Below are 10,782 nucleotides of genomic sequence, written 5' to 3'. Positions count from 1 at the left end.
GCCAAATTGGCAACTCGTGCTGGAAGATAACGGAGAGAACTTTGAATTCCGGGATAACGCCTTCCCGTTCAGTTCCCGTTCACTTCAATGTCTGAACGCGATTGGTAAATGAAAGGTGTCCACTCTGTTTGTTGTAGTTGTAGAAAAAAAGAACAGACACTTCCGTCGATTCAGCAACTGAGAGGAATAGTCAAACGGAGAACAGAATAGAAAGGGAATCGAAATTGACTGCACTCATTTCACAGCCAAACACGACTATTCAATAGTCAGAGACAACTAATGTTTTCTATTTTTAAACGTGGCTTAAGGGACAAAATGATTTCCTTGGGTTTATTATAGATTTATTTCACGAACATTTTGAACCTTTAAATTTTCTTTGGATATTCTTAAGTGTCAAATATATTGATTGAAGGTAGTAACTATGCGGCTGTGAGGTCTAGTGGTACGATACTCCCTTTCGGATCGGAAGATCATGAGCTTAAGTCCCGCTCTGTGAGGTACAAAGTTGAGTATTATCTTCACTTCCATTATCTCACCGCACTCAGGTAAATTTAGTATCTAACCGATTACAAACTCTATGATTGTAAGATCGCCCAACAGGCTTCTTGTCTCTGCCGGATAGCATTGTCATATCGCCCAACAGGCGTCTTGTCTCTGCCGGATAAAACTGTACATCGCCAAACAGGCGTCTTGTCTCTGCGGATAGCATTGTCATATCGCCCAACAGGCGTCTTGTCTCTGCCGGATACATTGTCATATCGCCCAACAGGCGTCTTGTCTCTGCCGGATAGCATTGTCATATCCCCCAACAGGCTTCTTGTCTCGTCCTACATGTGACGCTATTCTATTGGCAATGGATCCCTTGTAAAGAGCGTTGAACTCGTTTCGTGGATATTACGCTATATAAAATGTCATTTTTAATTTAAAAATCATTTTCCAGTGGTATGACCGTCGCTTTTGGATCGGAAGGTCCTGGGTTTGAGCCTCGCTCGGTGCATAGGTGAGTGTTTGGGATAGGCTCTTTACTCTTTTCTCTCGCATAATCAGATGGAAAATAAGTACCTGACCGTTAAGAGCGTTGTCTCTGTAGGAAAAAAAATGTAATATCCCCCAACAGGCGTCTTGTCTTTCTTCACAATTCAAGTATATTTTTTTGTTGTGAAAATGTCGAGAAGATGATATAAGCCGTTACAATATAGAACCACAAACAGGAGGTGTCAAAATGAGCCAATAAAATAGAAAAAAAACGATAAAGTGATTAAATGTGACTCACATTTAGGGAAACAACAGAAAGAAAACGACGTTTCGGCTTTTGTCCTTCGTCAGGTAAACAAGATACAAAGCAGAAATTTGACACAAGCCATGCTTTGACTCGTTTTTTGTGTTCTTCCAATTTTTGCGTAAAAATTCGCTTGAAACAAATTTATCCTTTTTTTAACCAAAAAAAAAATGCGAGTATATTCGACATGCCCTTATATATGCAGGTCTGGTAACCCAATTCCTCATGGGTCATTATTGTAATGGAAATCTCAACAAATGGTACAAAAAACTTGTCCATTACAACAATGTTAAACTAGGCCCATAAAAGAGTTCTTTCTCAGACCTGTATATATGTAACATCGACTTTATTGCATCGGGTTATATCATCTTCTTGACATTTTCACCTCAAAAGCTTGAGTTGTGTTGAAAAACAATGCAAAAAAATAGATGTTTCTATCACTTGTAGTTTTTAAGCTATTCTAATTCTTTATGGAGTAGTAATAAAAAATAACACCTATACATATATATAATATATATTATATAATATATATATATATATATATTATATATATTATATTGTATTTATTATTGTACTTTGTATGCGCAATATCCACAAAATGTGCTCAAAGCGTTTTACATGGGGTTCATGGTTAACATAAATATTTAACATGTAGGACGGGACATGACGCCTGTTAGGCGATATTCCAATTTTTCGGACAAAGGCAACGCTGTTAACGGCCAGATGCTCATAATTTTACACCTGAGTACGGTGAGATAATGTGAGTAAAGAGCCTTTTCCAAGGACTCGAACCCAGCACTTTCCGATCCGAAAGCGATGTCATACCACTAGACCACATAGCCGCAATATACCACACACACACACACACACACACACACACACAATATATATATATATATATATATATATATATATATATATATATATATATATATATATACACTCAATAACCCCGAAGACTCAAAGTTTTGGAGAAATGTGGTACAAATAGAAATGAATGTACAAGCAGGTCTTGAAGGAAGGGAATTAATATTTGTAGACGAATAGTTTTGATGAAATGTGCGAATCGACACATCTGACTTGGCCATATTTCATTTTGGATAATGATGTTTGACTGTTTCTGTTAGAAAGAGGTAATCTAAATATGAAATAAATAACACACGACCATAGTTAGTTTTAGTGGGGAAATGTTTAATAGAATTCTGAATATGAATGGTAGATAAGTAAAATGAATATAAATTTGAAAGTTAAAAAGATACTTTATAATGCTGTAGTTATTGGGTGCAGAGGTGGGACTGGCTAATAAAATATGATGATATCCATGTTGGAATTTGGTCATTTGTGGATGACCAAGGCGATTACAGTGTCCGTTTTTGTTGTAGATGTATTTGTGTTGATGGTGATTTGTGGTTGTTTTATTGAGAGTTGTGATGGTGATAGTATTAATAGTCGTGGTGATTTATGGTTGTTGTGATAAAATGGTAAATTGTTATAGTCTTGGTGATGGTGAGTTGTTGTAATCCTGGTTGTGGTAAATTGTTATAGTCTTGGTGATGGTGAGTTCTTATAATCCTGGTTGTGGTAAATTCCTATAGTCTTCGAAATGGTAAATTGTGTTATAGCCTTGGTGATGGTAAATATAATGATTGTGATCTGTTTATCAATTCTGATTATTATAACATGAAATATGAAAAAAAAGAATATTTGTTTTAAAAGAGATAAATATTATACAATGTCACGTATATGAGATAAACAATATTTACAGTAACAAAATGACAAATTATGATATACAATATTAATAACAGAATGTAAAGGAAATGATATTTAATTGAATTCCGTCAAGTTATTGGCGAGAGTTTTATCAGAAACGTCAGCTGTGGCCAAATTATTATTTTTTTTTGATAAAAAACCCACGGATTTAAATGTAAAACACAATCAGCCAATTGTAGTGGACATAAGATTGGTGAACTACGCCAGTAAGCACATGTATTTTATTTTACTTTATTACATATCACCTCCATGGGTTATTTCAAATGTGTAGAGCATTGGCAAAGAGCACTTGATTCATCTAAATGTAACGTCTTACACACACGGAGATCGACCCACAACGTATCCATACTGTGTAACAAAGTACACTAAACTGCAGGTCTGATAACCCGATCCATTCTGGGCAATTGATATAATGGAACTCTATAAAATATTGTCCAATAACAAAAATGTTAAACTAGGCCCAAATTGGTTCGGATGTCAGACTGCATATATGTACACGTCGCCTGTCACCATGATGAATCAAACATGTGTCTACTACATACACAACTATAATTTATAAGATATATTGATACCTTAAAATAAACTTTGACGACCATCTGTTTACAATGATATCACGTTTCAAAGCCAATTTCAGAGCGGTGGGAGACAAAACCCTTCCCAACTCGCGGACATTTTCTATTTTACTTTAGGTAGGAAATCTGTTAGATTCCAAATATTTTTTAATTACTTGTACACAATTACAGTGTTTATTTCAAAGCCCCCGATATGACACCGAATACAATTATTTCTATAAGTAATGAAGTGTCTTTATGTAGAATTAGGCTTAACTGTGAGGCTTTGAAGACAATTCTATGCAACCTTGACAAAGGCTGTGTCTTGGTTCTTAGAGAAATTGCTCCATGGTGAGAAATTCTTGTTTTTTTATAAAAGGCACTTAAATTATTCATTTCTTTATTAGTTTCATTTTCAAAACAAACCATACGAGTACATATAGGTAATCAAATCACCACCATCAAAAAAAACAATTGAGAGTTTAGTATTTCGTATTGGCTTTGTGAGGAAATTGACGCCTAACGTTGTTTTACCGTATTTCAGTCAAATGTATAAATGGATGGATTTTAATATATATTTATAAAGGATTCGTTTTCAATGAGAAATTAGACTCACAATACAATTTCTGATAATTATTACAACTAAAATTTTAAACATTAAAACCGGTCCACACGTCACAAAAATATTTTAAAAACCTATAAAAATGGAAATAATGAATTCAATGACGTTTAAACGGCCATAACTTGTGAAGGCGACACTGAAATGTTTTATAACTTGTGTTTTTATCTGAAAAAAGGATTATGTTCAATTTTATAAAAGTGCTAAATATCCCAAAAGGTCATGGGAAAGTGTACACTAACTGACCCGTCCCAATTAAGTTATAATCACTTCCATATAGACCCCACAAAATTGCCTCTGAATTCAGATTTGTTTCAATATCCGACATAGAAATATGGGGAAAAGATATTATATTAAAGATACAGAAACATTTTAAAGATGAGACTGTGGATATTCAATTACAAAGTCGTCCGAATTGTCGCCTTGACTAATTTATACTTCTCAATAATGTCTAATTAACTTATCCATCTATATAAATAGAATGAATTGAATCTCCCCGCCCCACGGTATTCTTTACAAAAGACTTACAGTTTATCTCACCCTGTTTAAAATAATAATTACTGATTGTTGTTTCTTATTTGAGTTCATTAGGTATCATAAGTAGTAATACGACTGACTTAGATATTTGTATAAGGGAGGGGTGGGGAACCAGTGAAGATACTAGATAAATAAATCTATATATGTATAAATCTGTATCTCTATCTGTATCTAGTCTATGACAATTTCACAGTCTCGTCTAGATCTTTGACAACAATTAAGAATATAATATCTGTACCTTTGATTACAATATCTGGTAACAATATAATATAAACTAACACTTATATTACAGTAAATCTGATTCGTACAAGATATAAACCAACATATTGACATAGGACGTGTAACCAAGAGATGATTTACAAGGAAAGTCAATATCACATTGTTAAAGAAATCACGTGATAACAAAAGGCCTTACTTCAATGACGTTCTATGACCCCTAAAAGGGGTGAGTGGGGTGGGGGGGAGGGTTATCGACCGTTCTTTGCATACAAAAAGTACCCAGTCCATCTGGATAGCGAGTGATCGCATTGGTTTTGCCTCACAATAAGAGTGTATAAGAGTAGTTTATTGTCATTTTGATTTAATGTTTGATAAAGTGTGTGATACTCAGAGAAATATAGCGTATAATAATGTCATATGACTCGCCTTGAATTACTAATTACGTCTGTATAATAATCTCTATATAAAGTCTGTGAAACTCAAAGAAATATATCATATAATATCATATGACTCCTTCAATCACTAATAACGCATTTATCTATTGTCTAAGTCAGTGAGCTCTTTAATGAGCTCGATTCACAGTTGAGTCCTTGGAAACGAATCATTACTTACAATATCTCACCTTACTCAGGTGTAAAATGATACCCTGGTCGTTAAAAACGTTGTTTCAGTCGGAAAAGATAATTGGAAAGTCTCCCAATAGGCGTCATGTTTCGTTCAACATGTTACGTGTTGATATTGACCAGGGACCCTTTATAAAACACTTAAGTACCTTTTGTGGAAATTGCGTAATATATAAACAGATCAAAACAGTGGGAGGTGATTGTCACATTACACAAATGTCAAATATTTCTAACCTTCGAAAATTATACGGTAAACATCCTATTAATCACATTCAGTGATTCAGAGAGAGAAAAAAATGCTTTTTGTACTTAGAGTACAATGAAATAAACTGAAACCAGATAAACAAAAAGTCTTCCAAAGCCGGGATGAAATTTGAATTTTCATTATTTATTTATCTCTCGTTGTCTTTGTTAGAAATTCTATAAAATCTACAAAGTTTAGAACGGAAATTAACTATATTTATTTTTCTCTCTTTGTCTTTGTTAGAAATTGTATAAAATCTACAAAGGTTTAGAACGGAAATTAACTATATTTATTTTTCTCTCTTTGTCTTTGTTAGAAATTGTATAAAATCTACAAAGTTTAGAACGGAAATTACTATATTTATTTTCTCTCTTGTCTTTGTTAGAATTATAAATACAATTAGAACGAATTACTTTTATTTTTCTCTCTTTGTCTTTGTTAGAAATTGTATAAAATCTACAAAGTTTAGAACGGAAATTAACTATATTTATTTTTCTCTCTTTGTCTTTGTTAGAAATTATATAAAATCTACAAAGTTTAGAACGGAAATTAACTATATTTATTTTTCTCTCTTTGTCTTTGTTAGAAATTGTATAAAATCTACAAAGTTTAGAACGGAAATTTACTACGTATTTGTATTTGTCTGTTTTGAGATAAAATCTTGTTTTACTTAAAGGAGGGAGATAATTCATGTATATCAACAAGTAGTTAAAAACCATTGAGTTGTTTCCCTTTCATTTGTCTAGATATCCAATATCTGGATAAATCATAATTAGTGCCCGTCGTGTCAAATTGGTGTTATATCGGACAATGGAGATGATGACAATGAATTTGGTAGTAATCAAAATAGAACACTGTGAGTAATTTTCCTTTAAAGTTTATAGAGATAGGTTGTTGTCTGTAAAATGTGTCGCATCGTCCGGAAACGGTAATATCTTCAGGTGACCGAATTGATGCAATTAGAAATTAATGTAAAACATTGATTGGTATGGCTATACTTTATATATTTGAGGAAAAGAGGGGAGGGAGAAACAATATTTCTCCGACGTGACACCAGATAATGGTGATGGGACACATTTTAAATTGATATTTATTCATCATGAGACTGAAACGGGTGTTGTACGCGTTTACTCCACATTCTTATAAGTGTATACAACTACGTTATTATATAATTAATGTTTATTATATTATGATGATTACATACAAGGATAATGATGATTTAGATGAGGTGACGATGTAATTTGATGTTACAAATAGACAATGGAGTAATTGGAATGATTACAATAATTTAATAAAAAAATATATAATTAATAATATAATAATAATAATAATATATAATATTAAATAATATTGATATAAATAATATAATAATAATAATTAATAATAATAATAAATTAATAATAATAATATAATAATTAATAATAAAATAATAATAATAATAATAATAACATATAATAATAATATAATAATATTAATATAATAATAATAATAATATAATAAATAATAATTAATAATAATTAATAATATAATAATAATAATAATAATATAATAATAATAATATATAATAATAATAATAATATAATAATTAATAATAATAATAAGATAATATATATATATAATGATAATAATAATAATAATAATACATAATAATAATAATATAATAATAATAATAATAATATAATAATAATAATAATAATAATAATATAATAATAATAATAATAATAATAATAAATAATAATAATAATAATAATAATAATAATAATAATAATAATAAAATAATAATAATATAATAATAATAATAATAATAATATAATAATAATAATAATAATAATAATAATAATAATAATAATAATATATGAATGATGATGATGATGATGATGATGATGATGATGATGATGAGATGATGATGATGATGATGATGATGATGATGATGATGATGATGTTGACGATGATGATGATGATGATGATGATGATGATGATGAGATGATAACGGTAACGACGACTACGACGACCATAATGATGATGATAATAATGACGATGTGGTGTTGATGTTGGAGTTTGGTGAATGATTCAAACCAGGATTATCAGAAAACGGACACCATTGATGACTGGATTTAAATGGGTTTCAATAGATATCCAGTAAAATAGGAGTAGTGATCACCGGGATGCATGGAATCTCTGTCCGTGTATTTCACCACAGGCCTGACGGTCTGTCCTCTGTCCAACAAGACCGCCGTACTCACAGATGCCTGGTCCTCGAAGTCCTTGTCAAAGGATCTCAGCGTGGCAATCCTCTTTGTCCCAGACATCAAATCGACCTCAGTCCATCCTGTAAGAAATAAATGTAGATGTTTGTATGTGTGTATGTGTGTGTGTGTATGTGTGTTTGTGTAATAAAGTCATAGCCGTCATTCATAACATACAATTCTATAGAATCACACACCGATGCATTTTTTTTAAAATTGAGATTTTATATAGCGCAACATCTAATAAACGTGCTCAAGACGCTTTACAAGGAGTTCGTAGTCAACAGCAACATTTAACATGTAGGACGGAACATGACACCTGTTAGGCGATATTATATTTTTTTTTGGACAGGGACAACGCTGTTAACTACCAGGTACTCATTTTATACCTGAGTAAGGTGAAAGAATGTGAGAAAAAAGCCTTCTTCAAGGACTCAACTATGCATAGAGCGAGACTCGAACCCAGGATCTTCCGATTGGAAAGCAATTGTCATACCACTAGACCACATAGCCGCACGGATTAGTCTATACAATGAGATATAGAGACTTACTGTGGTCATACTGGCTTTATTGTCATACGGAATGAATTCAACGGGTTCCGTTGTCGTAATAATGTAAAAACAAATGATGGTGACGATGATATAATGGGTAATGATTTATGCTTAATAGGATGAGTTTGACCTTGATGAAAGTGTGACCTTGAGAAGAATGATGACCTTGGTGATAAATTTCGAAATGTTGCCGTTATCGGTAATTAAAGTAATAATAACAAAGAAGAAATATAATAATAAAAAAGAAATATAATGATAATAATGATAATAATAATAATAATAATAATAATAATAATAATAATAATAACAATAATAATAATAATAATAATAATAATAATAATAATAATACTGATAATAATAATAATAATAATAATAATAATAATAATAATAATAATAATAATAATAATAATAATAATAATAATAATATAATAATAATAATAATAATAATAATAATAATAATATAATAATAATAATAATATAGTCATTATCATCATCATCGTCATCACCATCGTTGTCGTCACAATGATCATCTTCGTCATCATTATTATCATAATCATCATCATTATCACTCTTTTCATCATCATCATAATCGTCATCGCAAATAACTCACACCACACAATGACACAAAACATCAATCTTACCGTTAGTACCATAAGTCGTAACCACTAAATGAAAGACGTAAATCCCCTTGATCGGTGCCGTGAATGTCCCTGTGGATGGATTATATTGTCCACCCAGATCCATGATTCGATTGGTGAATAGAAGGGTCTGTCCCTGAATTAATTTTGTGTTGTCGTTATAAACGTAGCCGTAGCTAAAGGCTACTGGGGACACATCTGGAATAAATTATTTGGTATGGGATTAGAGATGATGACGATGATGATGATGATGATGATGATGATGACGATGATGATGATGATGATGATGATGATGATGATGATGACGATGATGATGATGATGATGATGATGATGATGATGATGATGATGATGATGATGATGATGATGATGATGATGATGATGATGATGATGATGATGATGACCTTTTGATTGATACACGTTTATATATTCTTTGCTGGATACAATAGATAATAAAACCTGACTATGTATAGTCTAGTCTATCACTTCATATAAAACACTTCTGAGTACACAATGGATTCACGACATATGAATTATATTATTACACACTATTGTAGAAAGCATTTTATCATTGTTATATCCTGAACAGTTGTATGTATGACCTTCAAGTGTCAAAGAGTTGTTATTTTTAGCATTTTGATCAAGACAACTCCAGACTTGGGGCAGCGTGGCTCAGCGGTATACGGTCCTTGCTTCGTACCCGAAAGGTTTCAAGTTCGATCACCCGCCACTGCGCTGTGTGGCCTTGATCAAGTCACATCGCCCTAGCTCAATTTGCTGCGCTGCTCTGCGGCTGACACGAGTGTTATTACTGTATTCCCTTGGAATAGACCCTAAAGACAATTTTGCCATGAGATGAATAAAAGTAATTTTGATTTAATTTATTCTTTATTTTTGTATTAAACAGACATACAATCTTCTTGCCACCCTTTGGATAGGACGCAAATCTAAGATAAATGTAATTCAACAAGGTCAAACAAACCCAGCTATCCGATAACTTCCTTTACATTCCAGCAGAATCAAAATCTCGGAATGCCTTTGTCCAATGGGACGCCCTCAATTAAAAAAAAAAGTTTTTAATTAAATCACAATTACGGTACTTTCTGCCATAGTTAAATTTCATCTTATCATCAATCATTGCTGGGTGAACATCAATGGCCTAATTGGACCATAATGTCGGTGTTATTTCTATTTGTTTTATTAAAACAGGATCTGAACACGGAATATAATTGTTTTATTCAAGATGTAGACATTAAAACGGATACTCAATCCAATTGTTGAACGTTTCCCATTTTACACGTCCCACCTGATTTAAGGTCATCCAGTATTTATTACAATACTATATTTGTCATATTTATCTACTGATGCTATGTGTTTAGATTAAATACTCAAAATATTCCCTTGTCAGATTAAATATATCAACACGTTAAAATGCCTGTAACCATTAATATTCATAGGCTACTAGATATATTTAATGAGAACTATTCACTTACATAATAAGAAGAAC

The 10,782-nt window shown here is 31.7% G+C and overlaps 1 protein-coding gene and 1 long non-coding RNA gene across 5 annotated transcripts in view; one reads left to right on the top strand and one right to left on the bottom strand.

Annotated features, from left to right (window-relative positions):
• The first annotated feature begins 402 nt into the window (after positions 1–402).
• LOC144960663 (uncharacterized) overlaps positions 403–10,782 on the top strand; it is a 187,625-nt gene continuing 177,245 nt past the window's right edge. The window contains exon 1 of the long non-coding RNA XR_013642909.1: positions 403–497. This is a non-coding gene — a long non-coding RNA (uncharacterized LOC144960663). The remainder of the gene's footprint in view (positions 498–10,782) is intronic.
• Positions 9,231–10,782, bottom strand: part of LOC144960661 (uncharacterized) — a 325,884-nt gene continuing 324,332 nt past the window's right edge. For all 4 annotated transcript variants that reach the window (XM_078893936.1, XM_078893937.1, XM_078893938.1 and 1 more), the window contains exon 7: positions 9,231–9,475. In XM_078893936.1, coding sequence (XP_078750062.1) covers positions 9,246–9,475 — 230 coding nt within the window. In that variant the 3' untranslated portion in view covers positions 9,231–9,245. The remainder of the gene's footprint in view (positions 9,476–10,782) is intronic.

This window comes from Berghia stephanieae, chromosome 15 (genome assembly GCF_034508935.2).
Source record: "Berghia stephanieae isolate SIO BIC M18660-M18661 chromosome 15, UCSD_Bste_1.3, whole genome shotgun sequence".
NCBI classification, from domain to species: Eukaryota; Metazoa; Mollusca; class Gastropoda; order Nudibranchia; family Aeolidiidae; genus Berghia; species Berghia stephanieae.
This window is presented reverse-complemented; position numbering and strand designations above follow the sequence as displayed.